Here is a 19,245-nt window from a genome sequence, read left to right on the forward strand (position 1 = left end):
GTTAATCTAACCATTTGTCAGACTTGAAGTTAACGAACTTTTAACTTAAATTAAAATACTGACAACATACAAAACAAGTTGACAAGGCGTTTTAAACTAACGTTGCCACGGAAATTATCTATAGTTTTTTAAAGGATACCATCTAAAAAGAACATTGCTATTGTTTTTGCTTACTTTCTTATTATGAATATCTCAATAAGTTTTGAGTATATTGCAAATAGTTTTGAGTGTATTTTATCGAATTTCGGTAACCACATGATTTCAATTTATTTTATCTTAATTGTTGCAATAAACTTGAAAGCGATAACATTTTTGAATAGAGAATGAAGAGACTTTTCAAACGATATATCACAAACCTATACTTTCCATTTAAAAAATTTGTTGTTGTACCTGTTATTCGAAGGGGGTTGAAGGTAGGGGTGACATTTTCACGTTGAATAATGTCAAACTATAATTTACATTTGACGTGTTTCGGGATTTTATTAAATTATGTACCGTAACCGAAATAATGAATTTATTCCATTTGGCTTTTACAGACTGTATATAACATGCATAATATAGTAGAAAAACACTGATAATTTTAGATGTTTCTAATGAAATGTCGTGAACAAACACTTTTTTTTGCTTACATTGCAAACGCTGGCTGAACCCTTCGAAATAGATCAAAATAATATACTAAAGTAGTGTACACCTTAAAAAGGTCTATTTCTCAACCCACAATAACCATTTTTCATTCTTCACTTTTTTACGAAGCAATTTCAAGCAATACAGCATTAATCCTTATCCTTATCTTAATACATTGTGCATTCAATATAGATCAATATGACCCTATACAGCATGTAATTTAAATAAATATTTTCGAGGATATTACAGATTTAAAATGCTGGTGGTTGCGGCGGTACCGGCCAGGGGGCCGACGGTGCGTGCCAATTAATAGTGCGTCGAAGGTCGTATGATTAGCAGCGATGTGTATTTACTATCAGCATTGCACCCGTGCAAAACCGAGGGGGATCGCTAGTGATAAATATACGGATGAAATCCCATCGTCCATGGTGAGAAAGATATGAAAAAGTGAGTAAACTAGGAAGATCTCGAAAACAAAAACGATTTTCTTCGAAATGAAATTACAAGTTATGCAAATATGAAACCAAAAAAGCTGGTCCAGCATTGGCCAGTTAAAAGGAAATATATAAAATCCACAGAAGTTTTCGCGATGGATAACCACTTTGGTGATAACTTAGTGATCAAGAAAACTTCTAAGTATTCACATTGACAATAAGCTCAAATTTATTGAACATATCACACAACTTGAAAGTAAAATTTGTTCTGGATGTTATGCAGTAAGAGTAACTTCAATAAATTTGCAGACACAAATTCGTTGAGCAAAAGATTTTAACAGTGATTGCTTTGTTCATTTTGGAATCGATTTGCCTCATTTACAAAAATATGTTCCTGTTTGAGGCTTCATGCTATTCTTATAGCACCCGTTCCACCGCGTTGAAATTGCCAATTCCTTCAACAAATTTGGTCAGGAATTCTATTTATTACAATGGGGTCAATGGGGTCAGATATAAGACAGGCAAATTTGACCAACAAAATGTTTTAGAATAAGAGTAAAAACATTTTTGACCGATATACCCTATTATAATTTGCAAGAGTTATATAATGATAAATTTACATGACAAAATATGCATATTTGAATTTAGGTTATATAAGATTTTTCTTTATATTCTTGTTTGGATTGAAATGTTTTATTGTCTGGTGCACTGAGTGTGTATATTTATGCTACTCTCTCTTTATGCTACTCACCTACAGAGTAGAGCAAAAAGAGCATACGTGCCTTATGAGCAATGTCGGAGGACAGTGGGACGCGCATGGGGTCTTTCACCCCGTGTAGTCGCCTGGATCTACACTGCAATAATAAGACCTATGTTAACGTATGGAGCCATTGCACGGGGACCGAAAGTTCTACAAGCAACGGCCATCCAAAAATTATATCAAATACAGCGACTGGCTTGTTTAAACATCACAGGAGCCATGAGAACAACACCAACCGCGGCAATGGAATTAATCACGGGTCTGACCCCTCTGGACCTGTACGTTAAGGAGGTTGCGTTAATGGCCATGGTACGATTGCACACGGCTGGTGTAAACCTAGAAGTAGGAATGGGTCGATTGAGGTTGGGCCTATGGCGGGAAGCGCTTACTGCGCAACCTCTGCTGCAGGCAACAAGTGATGCAATTGAACCCAGGTTTGTGTATAATAAACCCTACAAAACCAAAGAAGGCTCAGGATGTGGAGTGTACTCCAGATCACTAAGCCTAAGGATTAAGTGGGGAATGGGAAGAAATACCAGCGTGGTCCAAACAGAACTGGCTGGTATCTCAATCGCCACAAAAGAAATAACCAAGAAAAGAATTTTTGGCAAAAACATAACAATCTGCACTGATAGCAGACAAGCACTATTAGCCTTGAACAGACACCGTGTTACTTCAGGGCTAGCACTAGAGTGCCACCAAGATTTAGCCAAAGCCTCGGTAGATAATAACATTATCCTGAGGTGGGTTAAAGGGCACGACAGGAGTAAAGGTAATCGCATTGCCGACTCTTTAGCCAAGGAAGCGGCTGGACTAAGAATTTTAGGACCAAGTGGCACCCACGGCCTGATGACTTCGACACTTGCGGAACTAGTCAAAAGTTACACCCATGCTCAATCTCTAAAGAGATGGGATGAAATCAAAGGATGTAATCTTGCCAGGATCACCTTGGGCGACCCTGGGAAGCTGGCGCCGAAGTAATATCTGGCGATGACCAGGAACAATATACGCCTTACAGTAGGATTTCTGACTGGCCACTGTCAGCTAAGGAAACACCTACATAATATGGGGCTAGTGGACACACCTCTATGCAGGATGTGTGAACAGGAAGATGAGACTGTCAGGCATGTCCTGTGCGAGTGCCCGGAGTTATCGTCAATAAGATAGTGTGTGTTCGGCGAGTCTTGGCCTACACCTGCCGATATAAAGGAGATGTCTCCCAGCGACCTGTCCACCTTCCTGGAAAGGACAGGATGGACGATGACCTAGGAGGACAACTCCTCGGGAGGATGTACAATGGGTCACATGTGGCCTAAGTGCGTGGGCTTACACTCACCCTCCCTACTCTACAGATACAGATATTACAATGGGGTCAATGGGATCAGATATAAGACAGGCAAATTTGACCAACAAAATGTTTTAGAATAAGAGTAAAAATATTTTTGACCGATATACCCTATTATAATTTGCAAGAGTTATATAATGATAAATTTACATGACAAAATATGCATATTTGAATTTAGGTTATATAAGATTTTTCTTTATATTCTTGTTTGGATTGAAATGTTTGATTGTCTGGTGCAATGAGTGTGTATATTTATGTAATATTATATATAAGTATATATGTTTATATGTCTATTATATAAGTGTTGATAATATTTTTAAACAAATCTGTACACAACCATGTTGATATAAAATTTAGACGTTGAACTATAGTGTATATTCTGACTTAACTCTTTTGTAGGTGTTTTTACATTCACATTTTATATTTCTATATTTACATTTGTATTTATTTTTCACAAGCTTTGTCCACAAGATTTATTCTTGAAGTATATTATTATTATTATCATTATTATTATCATTATTATTCAAACATTGCAACCCCTACGAATTTGAATGTATTTAAAAATGCACGTTTGCCTTTTGCCAAAGCGATGGACTTCACTAAAAACGAATACATGTTTGGAATGTGCAATTGTCTGAATATCTATTGTTTTCATCACTTTCTAAAATTGTGGCTTCAGAGAAATATTTTGCATACGTTATTCGTTCATATATTCTGTGCTAGTGTGTCGGTACAAAAACTCAAAAAGACGATTTTCAACTGTCCGTCAATGATAGGTGTCTGAAAATTGTAATTTCTGACTTAGGTATACAGTGAATCAAAATTTTCACAAGATGATAACAGAACAGAAATCTCAAAAAAAAAATCTGCGTGTGACGAAGTGACTCAGATGAATTATTAGATATCACTTACCAGTTTAATCTTCCTCTTGAAGATGATCACTTGGTGATCGAAACACGTGTCGAGGTGATAAAAATAACGATTTGGTGTTGGGAAAAAACTCCAGTTATATTCATTACTACACCAAAGGTTCCAAACAGTGCATCATAATCACTTACCTCGTACTAATGTGATGGTGTTACCTTCATAGAATTAATAAAAACCGATATCTTCCAAGACTACAATTAAACAACTTCAGTTTTCGTTACAAAATTGTTACTATAAAAGCGCCAAATGTGATATCTAGTGCCATCTCATGGAGAAGACAAAAACTTGATAGAAGCCATATTGAAATGCAGTAGAAGAAATCAAATTCACCGTTAGATGGAGTTGGGGAGAATAAAAGAATTGGTAAGAACATAGTAGCCATGTTCAGCCAAATGGATAGTTCCTTAAAAACAGTGCCGTGCTGAGATGATTTACACGTAGTCTGATTATTTCTGAAAAACTTTTGAATCATACTATTCAGCTCTTTTATACTAAATACTATATACATGTAAATATACATATAGATTTATTTTCAATGTCAACAGATTCTTTCCGAAGAAAATATTGTAATTTATATTAATTCAGCATTCACCTACTTGTTACCGATATTGGGGAAGGAATTCGATCTTTTTTTTTCAGAAGAATCAACCAATAATCTAAGAATGACATTCTTTTTCAAAAATATCAAATAAATAATTTTGGAGATGTCGCTTGAACACTGTCTCTACACCTCACATATGACGATAATTATCCACTATATTTTGTTTGCAAATCAAGAAATTTTTTTGATTCCAAATGTGATGTTCATAGAGTTATCAAAATATCTTCATTCACCTGATAGCTCTTATGAATAAGTTTCATTCTGTGAAAAATTGCTTTTACGGATTTTTTTTTGGTACCTTGGGAGCTGTCTGACTTGTCCATTTAGTCCAAGTCTCCAGAAAACACTGCAGCCTGTTGGGCTTATTGCGTTTATTCTCCCATCTTCTCATTACACCCATTCCATCAGTCTCGTTCCCTGTACTAGTTTGTTCAGGTTCCGTGTTGGATGTTCGTCATATTCTTCTGGACGTAATTTTGTACGTTCATGTATTGCCTGCCTCCTGTGATTCAGTGCCTCACATTCGCATAAGATGTGTAGAGCTGTTTCTATCCCTTCGTTGCATAATCTGCAGCTGAGGTCTCCATTATACAGCCCCATTTCATTCAGGTGTTCTCTAAGCGGACAATGACCGGTTAGTAACTCTGCAATTATTCTGAGCAGGTCCCTACTATATTGAAGTAGTTCTTCGGTTCTTTTCTCGGACGGTTTCCTAATGAAGGTTCTACTGTGTTTGTTGCCAGGTACTTTTGCCCAGTACTCTGTGTGCTTCTTATTGGTCCGTGTCCTAATCTGGTTTCGTATCAATGTTTTTGGTACCCCCAGAGCTGGTTCAGGACCTATATATGAAGTTGATGATCGGCGTCTAGCGCATTCATCAGCTTTATCATTACCTGTGATTCCTGAATGCCCTGGCATCCAGTTTGCAAGTTCATGGCATTCCCAGACCAGTTTGATGTCACCTCCGGGTTTGTCAGAGCCCCTAGTGCGCTCTTGCTGTCTGTAAAAATATTGATCCGCTCATTTCTTTGAGGTCTCAATTTAATAAGCCTTGCACACTGCATGATAGTGTAATGAATCTGAAGCCGGCCCTGACCGGTGTCCCAGTCAGCAAACGCATGACGCATCGCGAAATGTCCGGATGGGTCCCGAAATCCGCAGAGGGATCCCGAACGTTCGTTGACGATATAAAAACGTCACTCTCCGTCCCGAGTAGGAGTCTGTACCAAGAAAGCGAATCGAGCGGTTAACAGACGGTGAAGATAAATTAAGCGTTAATTACTGAGTGATGTAAATAAATTAGTTGTGATAGTGAAGTATTGTTAAAATAAATTCGTTTAAGACAGTTAATTCTTTAATTCGTTATAATAGCATACACTTCCGCCCTGGACTAAGATGATTAAGTCGTCTGCATAGCCCAGTACTTTATACCCATTGTGGTCCAAGAGACAGGACTTACTTTATATCATTTATAAACCTCGATAAGAGTTTCAAAATAATTTAACGCCAGACTTTCATTTTGTTTTTAAATGTTATTGTTTGACCTCTATGTGAATTCCATATAAAACTTTTCACACAGATATTTCTAGAACTTATATGAGACTTCTCAATCGCATATACAGGAATATCTCGGAAATATTAAAAAAATATCGAGAAAAGTTCAAACCCGAACTGAAACAAGGTCGGGAGAACGAAAATAGCATAAGAGCAAATCCCTATCGTCTCACCCTTTCGAGAAACAGATTCTGATCATTTCCTATTACTTTTTCAACTTCCAAAATATTTTCCCCTCCAACTTTATTCATATTGTATATTAGTGAAAATCATTTGCACAGCTTTTAATTTCCATGAACAAACCATCAAATTCATCGTCAAATAATATTCATGACCTTCTTTGTTTTTTACATTATCTAGAACTGAATGTTGATCCTATCATTGCGCTGTAACGATTTTCGACAATCAGATGATTTCATTTTCAAAATGATAATTGTTCTGTAATGGATATAAGAATATCCAACACAGAATGAATCAAATAATAACTCAGTGATGGTAAAATAAAGTTATGATTGAGACTTACCATTTCTCTTTTTTGGTTGTTTTGATCTGAACTGCTTCCGGAAAAAATAATGTTGAAAACTACGATGGGATCCAGGAGGATTAGGAGAAGCACTGCTAATAAAGGAACGTCTTTGAATTCAAATAACAATTCACTATTTACCCGATACGATAACACCACCGGAGAGTACCATCCCTATGTGTTTTTACATGCTTTATATTAGCTTCACCTGTATGTATGTGTGTATGTTTGTATGTATGTTTGTTCGTTTGTAACTTTCAAGCTCGGGATCTGTATTGACAGAATTATCGACATTATTACTTGATCTATTCGCGGGCAGATGGCGCTGTACGTAACCTCTTTGATAGGTTGTTCAAAAGAAAATCAAAATAATAAATATAGTTTAAAAAACTAAAAAAACATGCTTTCATAGCATATGAAACTAAAAAGTAAAACAAATATAATTTTAAAAAAACTAAAAAATACGCTTTTAAAGAACATCAAACTATAAAGTTAAAAATAAATGTAGTTCAAAAAAATAAAAAAACACGCTTTCAAAGAACATCAAATTAAAAAATTAAAAATATGTTTTTTAACAAGCTCAAAACAATAACGATCGAAAAATACTAGTATTATTGGAAAAAAAGCGTGGGCGCTTTCTGTCATGATATTTGTATATCTAGCGCACACGCTTTTTTCACAATAATATACTAGTATTTTTTTCGTTATTGTTTTAAGATTATTAAAAAAAATATTAACTTTTTAGTTCGATGTTCTTCAAAAGCGTGTTTTTCAGTTTATTCGAACCATATTTATTTTTAACTTTTTATGTGGATTTTTTAAGCGTGTTTTTTTATTTTTTTTCAAACTATATTTATTTTCTTTTTCTATTCCGTTCCGAACTATAATGTTTTCCGTACTACTTTCAACTACGTTGATCTATACTCTATCTCTATACATTCAAAACTCCCAGCGGTGTTGCCAAAACTTAAACTAATTTTTACTAAAACAAAAAAATGTAAATGACCAAACATACCCCCGAGCCTGAAAAATTGATTTTTGTTCAGACTTTTCGAAAACAAAGAACTAAAGTCGAAATGTCCAACCAAACATCAGTAAATCAAAAAGTAAAAAAAAACTATTAACAAAAAATAAGAATATAATATTCACTTATTAAGTGGGTAAAGGACATATTTTCACAAAAGGACGTTTGAATATTCCATTGCTGGTTTTTAAGGTGACATTCCGCACCCTGCCATCCTTTCCTGGATGTATGTCTGAAATCACGGCCAAGGGCCAATGCAAGGGAGGGGCGTTATCAGTTTTCAGGATAATCACTGAACTCACAGTTACACTAGTCCATTACTTTAGTCCATTTCGAACGCACTTGTGGACTCGTTAAATATTCCACCCCCCAGCATTTCCAAAAATCCTGTACTATTTTATCAATCAATTGAAATCGGTTTAGTCTATTAATAGGCACCGCTGTCACATTCCCCGAAAAAAAATCCCGCAAAGGAGTCAATGTGAGAAAATGTGTTGGAGTTAATGCTTCCGCGGCCGTGGGATCTGCCGATAAACGACATGAAGGTCTGGAATTCAACAGGGCTTCAATTTGAGTCATTATTAGAGGTATTAGAGCGGTATTCCTCATGGCATAACATTTTACGCATAACTGTATGGGTTTTAAGATTTTTGAAAATGATTCCTAGTGGAAAAATTATTTCTTCAAAGGATCTCCATACTGCGGAGTTGGTTTTAATAAAACTTGTTCAAATTAAACATTTCGAAATTGAAATTCAGATGTTGAAGTCAAATAAGTCTTGTACATCTAGGTTAATCAAATTACACCCTTTTTTGCAAGATGTTTTGCTGAGGGTGGGGGTAGATTAGCAAACTTAAATTTGAATTTTTGTCAGAAACACCCTTTGGTTCTTTCAGCTAAAGATGTTCTTACTGAAAACTTGGTAGATTTTCATCATAAGATCAATCTTCATACTGGTGCTCACTTATTAGAGACTATTTTGCGATAGAACTATTGGATTTCAGGAGAAAGAAATTTAATTAGGAGTATAATACACAAATGTAATCATTGTTTTCGCATGGAACCGAATGTAGAACCACTTATGGCGGACTTACCCGCTGAGAGAGTTAGAGTAGCTTGTGCATTTCTACATACAGGGGTCGATTACTTCGGACCACTCAAAATTACGATGGGTAGGAAGCGAAATGCATCAGTTCATAAAGCTCATGTAAGTTTATTTACTTGTATGGGGGTGATAGCTATCCATTTGGAATTGGTGGGTTCTTTATCAATTTTTTACAAGCTTTCAAAAGATTTATAGCTAGAAGAGGCCCAGCTCGTGTTATTGTAGGGGCAAAATCATTCCTTAAAGAGTTGCATGAATACCTCAACTCTCCTCAATTCTTTTGGAACGGAGTTAGGGATAAACGGAATCGAATGGAGTTGTGGGAGAGTAACGTCAAGGCGGTAAAAAATCATCTTTATCGAGTAATCGGTGATCAAGTACTAATTTTTGAGGAACTTTCAACAGTAATTACTGTTGTAATATCTGTTGTTACTGTTTTATCCTCCATTATAATGGAGGATAAAAATCCATTCCCGTATTATTATTCAGTACAAATATATCTTTCCTCCGGATATCTTTACACTCATCAAGAAAACAAGGCCATTCATTTGAGGGTAATATCATCAATGCGGGTCCATATAATAACTGAGGATGTCTAACTAATTGTTCCGGAAATGGACCACGCGATAAACAATCGGCAGGGTTTTGAATACCTTCGATGTAGTACCACGAAACTTCGGGTATATTTTCCTGAATTCGAGCGATCCGATTCGCAACAAATACATCTCTAGATTGAGACTGTCTTACCCAGCTCAAAACTATAGAAGAATCTGAAAAGGCTAAGGTTTTTGTGATCAAAATGCGTTCTTTATATTTAACCAAATTAGAAAGCAAAAGAGCTGCTAAAAGTTCCAGTCGAGGAACTGTCAACCGCTTTTTAGCCGAAGATACCTTTGACTTGACACACACAAGTTGATCTTCAACATCATTATCCGATAGTACACTACGTAAGTATACGACAGCTCCATATGCACTCAAACTAGCATCCGCGAAAGCTTAAACCATTTGAGAGTTCCGTTCTTTTGCTCCTATATGCCTAAGTTACTTTAAATTTTTCATTCGGATCGTATCTTTCCTTAAATTTCTAAAATATCATCTGGAGTCCTCTCATCCCTGTCCAATTTCAAAGTCCATACATTTTTTATCAATATTTTAATATACAAAATGAAAGGTGCCAACAAACCAACACCGACACCGTGTACATTTCTGATCCGGGTTATGCACCTTGAAACTTAAAACGTCAGTTTCTGTATGCCATTGTAAACATAATACCTGTGTATCCGAGGAGAAAAGTACATTTCCCACTAACCGCTTTTCTATTGGAATTTCATTCAACAATGCCCTTGAATTTGTAGCCCATTTTGTTAAGTCAAAACAACCAGCTTGAAATGAATCAACTGATTTCTTATACAATTGCGAAGCTTCCTTTTCCGAATTTATACTCGTGCAAAAATCATCCACGTAGATATCTCGTGACACAAATTTCGCCGCCAGTGGAATTTTTTCCCTTCATAGTGCGTAAAAAAGTGAAGATTTTAATCCAAAAGCTACAACTTTTATATCGTAAGTGTCAATTGGACGATCTGGACTAAAACGCCACAGTTACCTTTGATAACGTCAATGATTCTCTATAACATTAATCTGTCTATATAACTGCCGAACGTCTGCGGTCAATGCTATACCGTGAATAGTTGAAAGTTCAATGGTAAAGTAACTAAATCTGCCTGCAACTTGCTTCCCCGATATAAGATATCCGTTAGGGCACTAACATCTAGAACTATCCGCACCGGAGTGCTTGTACTACTTGGTTTAATCACTACATGATGACCAATATAATACGACGGCGCTTCGTTTGCGTCAATATCCAATAATTTCATATGACCTTGGTCTATAAAATCATGAATTACTTTATTGTATTCAATTCGCAAATTTGGATCCCTTGCAAGTCTTTTTTCCCAAGTAACCGGACTTGTGCATTAGGTACTCCGCGAATTACCCAAACTTTCCGGCGAAATTTTAAACGTTACGCCACTGTATACCGTCCCGAGCAGTCCCTACTAGAAGAACTAATATATATATTTTCACATTCTATCTCTTCCGGATTCAAAACCGAACCTTTAGGTACTTCCTCCATTACAACATAATCTAAAGTTGTTTTTACCACTACAGGAGTACCCGCTACCCCAGTAATCCGACTTTCTTCCAATATATTAGCAAAAATTTCCACTCCCAAAATCCCATCAATTTCCGTTTATCGAAATTATTATCCACTAATTCCACCTCATGTAAAGCGAGAAATGCGCTTATATCAATTTGAAATTTTGGCAATTCGTTGGTGATTTTATCAAGAACTAGTGTCTTGATTGTATATTTCTTTTGTAGATTATACCGGGAAACAACTGTAAAAACTGTACTTCCCTTAATTTCCTGAATCGAACCTCCCAAACCGTATACCGAAGAATAATTTTTCGAAACCTTCAAGCCCAACCTTTTACAACACCCGATTGTCAGTAAATTGGCTTCACTTACAGAATCTAAAATAAATCTAGCCACCAGAGAAGAAAGCAAAGTTGTACAGTTTGAATCATCCTTTAAATATACGGCATTAGGTTCAGAACACAAATGCACATAAACCGCTGATGTATCAGTACTAACTGTTTCCCTCCTCTCACTGTTTGATCCTGAGGCCACATCCCCATTCGATCCAGTAACTGAGTTTGTTTTTCCCAAATGTAGCAAAATGTGATGTTTTTTAGAACACACAATACACAACCGCTCGTTAGGACAGTTTTTTACACTGTGGTCATTTGACAAACAGTTCTAGCACCAGCCATTGTCTCTAACAGCTTCATATCTTTGTCCCGGTGACAAGTATTTGAATTTACCACATCTACCCATGTAATGACCTGTTTTCTGACAAAAAACGCATGTCATTCCATCCCTTTTTTGTTGATTTACCACAAAAGATTTGATTGTCTTTGTTTATTATGATTACTATAATTCGACAGCGATGTTGTTTTATCTCGATGTAAAACTTTTGCCTGATTTTTTATGAATTTTCGAACTATATTGTTTAATTTCAAAAACCCTAACAGAATTGTGATCTAACTTAGCCAAAGCCTGATACAGCAAAATGAAATCTGCTAAATCCGGTGAATTCAATTTTTTCAGTGCCGAGACCGCTACATCAAATCTTTCTAGAAATGCATCTAAATTTCTTGCTTGAAATCAAAAATTTTTTGTAAATAACTGTCCGCTAACATCCGTTTTTTTCCATATTTTTCGGTCAGAGCCTTGTACAATATATTATAATTATCCCCGGTGATAGAAAGTCCCGCAGAAATTTCCGAGGCCGGTCCTCGTAAACTTCCCACTAAATAATGAATTTTATTCAAATCTGCCCTTTGGCAGATTTGAATAATGCCTCTTTAGGCATTATCGTGAATCATACTGCGAATGAAACGTTTCCCACAGTCGTATTTCTCCCGAAAATTCTGGCAGGGGAGAAAGTTTATTATCTATTATACCTAATAATATTGCCGCTAGTACCACCAGGTTGACTAGACCAACCAGGAGGTATTTTGATTCCTTTTGCAGTCATATGAATGTAACAACAAAGTTGATTAATGGGTGAAAGCAGCTTATAATCTGGTTCAAATTTATCATCTATTTCAAACTTATCTAAAGTCAAATATGATATTTCGAAAGCTGCAATTTCTTGGGCCGTTCCCAATGACTTTGATGCATCATACAATTTCTACAAAATCGACAAAAGAGACTCTTTTTTTGCTGTCAACATTTTAAATTTCCCATCTGCTACCATACCCATTTTGACTTTAATACTTCCCAATGAAAGCCGATGTCTGATTGAAAATTTCACCTTCCGAAATTCAAGCAATACAAACTTGTCCTATATTTTTATTTGACCCATTATACTGAACAATCTGACAACACCGCTACAGGCCTGACTACTTCAGCTTTTTTTAAGTTATAATCAACTCGGAAAAGAGAAAACCAATCCAAGTTTTCTAACCACCAATCCGACTCGAATAGAACCAAAAACTATGTTCTGTAATGGATATACCTAAGAAGCTCCAACACAGAATGCACCGAATAATAACTCGGTGATGATTAAATAAAGTTATGATTGAGACTTACCCATTTCTCGTTTTTGGCTGTTTTGATCCAAACTGCTTTCGGAAAAAATAATGTTGAAAACTAGGATGGGTTCCAGGGGGATTAGGAGAAGCACTGCTAATAAAGGAGCGTCTTTGAATTCAAATAACAATTCACTATTTACCTACCCGAAACGATAACACCAATGGCGAGTACTACCTCTATGTGTTTTTTTCTTTTCCGATTCCGTTCCGAACTACCTATAATGTTTTGCGTACTGCTTTCAACTACGTTGATCTGTAAAATATTCAAAGCGGTGTTGCCAAAATTTAAAAAAAATGTAAATGCCCAAACAATAATTCTTGTATCAAAATCGCAAACAATAACATTTTTCAGTACACAATGCCAATATTTCAAATGCTCCCACTTTCTTTTTAAAAATTCAGGGGTTGCAGCCCTCACTCTGAAAGTGTTTGATTGAGGAATAATTTTTTTACCCAATGGAATGTGATTTCAAATTTGCGCTTAACGTAATTCGAGATTTTTTATAAATATGCACAATGATTGAAATAACGGATTTAATCAATGAAAGTGTTCTGAAGTGTAGGTATATTAGAACCTTCCTTGAATTTCAAAATATGAAATGGATATGGAGGTGAGGCATTCTCCATCAACCTGTTAGAGGGATCCACAAGCAGCATCAACTTACTGATGTGATACCTACTGAAAAAGTGTACTCAGCTAATGATGTTTTTGACAATGTATCATTCGTAGCAAATATGTGTTTTACTAAATGAAATGAGAAATGTTTTATTAGTTGTTGTCATGTTCATGTAGGTATACGTTTATTCTAATCATTCCTGCAATTGGAAATTTACTTGGCAAATAGTTATTTCTATTTCCACCTCCTTTCATCGTCCAATATTAGGTAATGTACCGAAATGATTCAATAATTACATATTTTTTAGGTATTAGATGAACAACGGTGGTTAATAACCACCGTTGGAAAAGGTCAACTCTGATGCAGGATGCCACAGAACGATTTGAAGAAATAAGAGGAAAGACCTTGGAAGATGATCATGGACCAATATTTGTCAAGATTAAAAGTACGTGCTTGAAGATCCGCCAAGACATGGAAGTGGGAAAAGTTGGTGAGGAAACGATGCCCAAATGCAGACCGAAAGCAGGAGAAATACAAAGCTACCACCGTCATCAACATGAGTTCCCGTCCGCTCACGAACGTCTCCACTTTGAAGATAATTACTGCAGTGGAATCCACCAATTCCCTTATTGATCAGATCGACTTTCTTATTAGTCAGTGGGCTATGCTTGAAGACTGGCAGTCAACAAATCTAAAGCAAATGAACTTTAAACGTTCAGGCCAGTCTCCATATACCTACACAGTAGGTTTAATGGACTGACGCCTATTAGAAAACAACTACTCCCCTAGCTAATACCACGAAGGGCGTTGGATTATATCCGACAGGCGTCAGTCCATTAAACCTACTATGTAGGTATATGGAGACTGGCCTGAACGTTTAAAGTTCATTTGCTTTAGATTTGTTGACTGCCAGTCTTCAAGCATAGCCCATTGACTAATAAGAAAGTTTTTCTTCCTTATTCAGAGGAATCGGGCAAACTACGGATATGCAGTTGGTTTTGCCAATTGCATATGCAGGAAATTTTCTGTAAAGATTCCTGCACTGACGCCTGTCGGATATAATCTAACGCCCTTCGTGGTATTAGCCAGGGGAGTAGTTGTTTTCTGATAGGCGTCAGTCCATTAAACCTACTGTGTAGGTATATGAAGACTGGCACGAACGTTTAAAGTTCATTTGCTTTAGATTTGATTAGATCAAGGCTGAAGAATTTAGATGGAAAATCAGAGAATAGCTGGATCGAGAACCAGTTCCAACAGCTAATATCAGCAATGAAGAGCTCTAAACGGACTACGTAGAGATAACAACATCAATCCTACCTGCAGATAAGGGAAACGCTACTTTTGTGATGGATACTGATCTCTACGAACAGAAGATCGAAGAGGTTCTTCAGAAGGGTCAATGTACGAAGATCGTAAGGGACCCTACTGCATCAATAGAAAGGAAGTTGTACCAGACTTTGAAAAAACACCAAGTCTATTTTTCGGGAAAGGAGAGATCATCGCTAACAGCGCACCACGGTAAGGCCCCACATTTGTATGGACTACCCTAAATCACAAGAAGGGTGTTCCACTCAGACCGATCATTAGCTCCAGAGATGCAGCTACTCAAAACTTGTCCAGATTTTTACTGCCAATAATACAACCAATACAAGAAAAAACGCTATCTTTTGTGAAGAATTCTAGGCATTTTTCGAATTACTAGGGGCAATCGAAGTCACAGAGCAAGATTAACTAATCAGTTTCGACGTGGAAAGCCTTCACACCAACATTCCTGTCGAAGAAGCACTTCAAGATAAAACAAACTTACCTATAGAAGTTATCATAGAATTGCTAGGCTGCTGTGTACGAAACTGCTATTTCCAACTGATGGACGAATTCTTTATGCAAGATGGGGAACTGCCAACAGGATCGCCACTTTTATCACTTATAGCCAACATATATATGGAGTTGTTTGAAACTCTGGCCTGAACCTGGTTGAGATACGTTGACGACACCTTCACCATCCGTAGCAGCATCACGAAAACAAAGCCACCAAGATCATCCACAGGGAGGAACACTGGTTTAGGAGGAAATTCAAAGAAGCCGCATATATATTATCCAACAACGCATTCAGCCAAACTAGCGTAGAAATACGTAACATATGGAAGCCCAAAATCAAGCAGAAAACGGCCATCTCCTGCCAAACGGTCAGCTCCCGCTAAACGGATAAATGATCTATAAATAGTCATTTATCGGAGTAATAAGTCCAGTCAACACCCGAAGATGATTGTGGTACTTGAAGTAATTCGGCTTGAAATCTTTTAATTTTCATTTCTTTTCGATTGTTCAATTTTCAATTGTTGCTGGTATTTAATTTTATTGTAATTTCATAGTCATGGTCTTTTTTTTGGTGAGTTTATACTTTATTGATGTAACTCAAGTTTAATAGAAATATGGAGTCTTCCTTATGACTGTCATGACATAGTCAAAAGGCTATATCAGAAAGTACTGAGGTATTTTCCACAATCAGTTCTGAATAAAATGCAGGTAGATTTTATATCATCATTTATTAAATTTTGCAAAACAATTCACAAATAACAATAAAATGAAGGTTCAAAATCTTAGAACACGAAGTTGGTCCTTTATGATTATTTTCTGAAATACCTGTCATCATAGCAATTAACATGGTACATTATACAACTAAAAAATCACAGAATATAATGCTAGATAAAATTTGATAATAATGACTAGACATTTTGTTGAATAGTACAATACACATATGATGTGCATTTAGCTATATTTAGAACTTGTTTCACAGCTCACAAAAAGGAAAAAATGAAAACATGTCAGATCTGATTCTCCAAAGCTAGTATGAGAACATTCCATTCGTTTATAAACAAAACATAAATTAAAAAGACATAATGCCATGTACACCATAATATTCATACAAGATAACAAATGAGAAAAAAGGTTTTAAAAGTACTTAGAAGTACTCATATAAGAAAGTCACTATAATGAATTGTTTGACAAGGGACAACTTTATTCATCTTCTCAACAATTTGATCTTCAAATTTTCAGAAAAGTGAAATTGATTTACTTCAATTATGTATTGAATATGAAAAGTCTCAGCTGTTCAAATTCTGATACCTATAAATAATTCAGATGAGTTTGAAGTTTCATAAATCTTTTTCATACAACAGAAGTGTTCACACATCAAACCTAATATAATAATTCCAAGATGAAAACGCATATCAAAGATAGCAATAGTTTTCCAGTACAAAACATTTTATTTTACAAAAGCTCAAAAAATGATCCAATGTAGATTTTCAAGTGAATATCAGATCAACACAGGAAACTTCAAATGATTCAAAATAGATTCAAACAATATATCATTACATCATTCTGTTCATACACAAATAATTCACTGAACTATAAGAGTTACATTAAGGATTACTCCAAACCAGTTCTACAAAAGTTCATTTTGATAAGACATCACGGTGGAAACTAAATCAAAAAGATTTGAGTAAACAATTTGGGTGATTTTAATAATTTCAAAAATCGGATGTTATAGAAAAATATCTTCACAGCACAATTGAATTTCGAAATGTTATGAATGAATTTCAGCAATAATAATAAAGTATAATCCTGAGCAGTATGTTGTAGACCAAATAGGTATTGATATTTCAATAATGATACTTCAATAAATAAAATAAACCATTTCTTCAGATACTTTTTGTAAAAGTCAATAATTTAAAAAGAATAAGTGTTCTAATAAAAATAGCTATTTGGAAATCAGTTACCTTTGTCAATGAGATACAAATTTTTCTTGTAAAAAAACGATATTTTATACTCAACTCATCAGTTTCTATAACTCAAATATTGATGAATGTATCCAGCATCCATCTGATATACCTGAAAATATACCACTTTGATTATTAAGTATCACAAAATTATTTTGTCAAGATATTGAGATTCCTTCTAAGACTAGCATCATGTGGTAAAGCCATTATCCACTTCCGCAATCCAGTCAATAGAACAGAGCTCATTACCAAAATTGCTCCACCAATAGAGAACTTATTTGGTATTTCATTAAAAAACAACACCTGCCATATAAAAGCAAAAACAATATCACTGCTTCTTGCTATCGCCACAGGTCCCGCTTGTTCCATCTGTAAAGCTAAAGTGAGAAGAATTTGACCTAAAAAACTAAATAATGCTAGAGCAATTATGAGATACCTATCCATGCCACAGGATGGCAAGCACAAAGCTCCTATAATACTTGTAACCAGTACACACTGTATCAAAGCAAATGCACCAAAATTTGTCATAATGACAGAAAAATGTATACCTTTCAGAGCTCTGAGCAAAACATATGCATTGGCCCCAAATAGAGTTGCAGAAAAAGCAGCGACTGCTCCCCACATTTCAGGTCGCTGTCCAGTTTCTCCCAAAGAGTTAACCGTGTCTCCAAATAATATAGGAGGGCGAGTAATAAATACAACTCCAATTAATGTTAAAACTACTGAGAAAATATTGAATAAGCCACAAGGCTCGTTTAGGAACATCCTAGCAAATATACCAGTAAAAACAGGCACTGAAAAAACTATTACAGAAGCATCAGCCAATGGCATATGTCGAAATGCATAAAAACTCAGCATCAGAGCAGCTGTACCAGTAAAAGATCTCATCAGAAGCATTATTCGTTTTCCTTTAGGGAACACCTTTTCTTCTCTATATATCACAATTGGTATTGCTGGTAACAGAACACCTAAATAGCGATACGCAGCTAAAGCCATTGGATTAATATCAGTCATCCATTTGACAATAACAGAACAGAGGGAAAAGAAAAGAGAACTTAATGTTGCTAATAATAAACCCAGATAGGGACAATGGCAAGTTCTTCTGGGTTCATAGATTTTCAATTCATCTTCTTGTTCGTCCTCGACTAGTTGCTCAAGTTCAACGTTTTCTGGCATTGTTCTTCAGTTCTAAAATGTGTTTCAAATTATTGATAACATTCATTTTTATTAAATAACCTACATTTCATATAAGAGATGATAAAAATCAGTCTTCTTCAGTTACTAATACTGAAATGATGAGAAACATTGTTCATTTCATGTCTTCAAATGTTAATTACTAAATATAAGTAATTCCTCCTCGAACATTGCACCAAAACTGCGGATGAACGAAGAAAATTTGGAAATAATTTTTGATTTGACAAATGATAAGGTGAGTGAAAAGTGACGAACGAAAAGATGTCACTATTGCGACTTTGCGACGTTGCGATTTTATTTAGTAACACTTCGAAAGAATAGCCAATGAGCTCAGTGATTCTTTGTGTTACTGTGTTGAAATTCTAACTATCATCATAACTTCAACAACGGTGTACTTCATGAAGAAGGCTTAAGGAATAATTTTTTCCGCTACTTGTTGAAATTAGGTCGAATACTAGGTCGAATAATAATTAATTTTTTCATAAAATTTTTCGAAAGATTCTTATGTTTCAAAATAAGAAAAAAAAACCTTGTTGAAACGTGTTTATCTTACTTTGAATCATATAACGATCCTTTTTCTATTAATGAACATCTCGAC

At 35.6% G+C, this 19,245-nt stretch overlaps 2 protein-coding genes across 7 annotated transcripts in view; both read right to left on the reverse strand.

Annotated features, from left to right (window-relative positions):
• The window catches only part of LOC111505585 (T-box transcription factor bifid), a 658,624-nt gene extending 645,323 nt beyond the window's left edge, over positions 1–13,301 (reverse strand). For 4 of the 6 annotated variants that reach the window (XM_074170655.1, XM_074170654.1, XM_074170653.1 and 1 more), the window contains exon 1: positions 13,056–13,300. The gene's annotated coding sequence lies outside the window, so the exon portion shown is untranslated. Of the gene's footprint in view, positions 1–13,055 lie in introns of all 6 variants that reach the window. The other 2 variants (XM_074170651.1, XM_074170650.1) reach the window with 1 other exon arrangement.
• Positions 13,302–17,453: 4,152 nt separating this feature from the next.
• On the reverse strand, positions 17,454–18,840 carry LOC111512545 (solute carrier family 35 member G1). Its single transcript, XM_023168685.2, has 2 exons — positions 18,694–18,840; positions 17,454–18,641 (listed from the first exon to the last, which is right to left on the reverse strand). Exon 2 carries the CDS (start codon positions 18,627–18,629, stop codon positions 17,604–17,606), a length of 1,026 nt encoding a protein of 341 aa, XP_023024453.2. The 5' UTR covers positions 18,630–18,641; positions 18,694–18,840; the 3' UTR covers positions 17,454–17,603.
• Positions 18,841–19,245: the final 405 nt, after the last annotated feature.

This window comes from Leptinotarsa decemlineata, unplaced genomic scaffold (genome assembly GCF_025532065.1).
Source record: "Leptinotarsa decemlineata unplaced genomic scaffold, Ldec_3_MD MMD2_P_RNA_scaffold_9, whole genome shotgun sequence".
Classification (NCBI taxonomy): domain Eukaryota; kingdom Metazoa; phylum Arthropoda; class Insecta; order Coleoptera; family Chrysomelidae; genus Leptinotarsa; species Leptinotarsa decemlineata.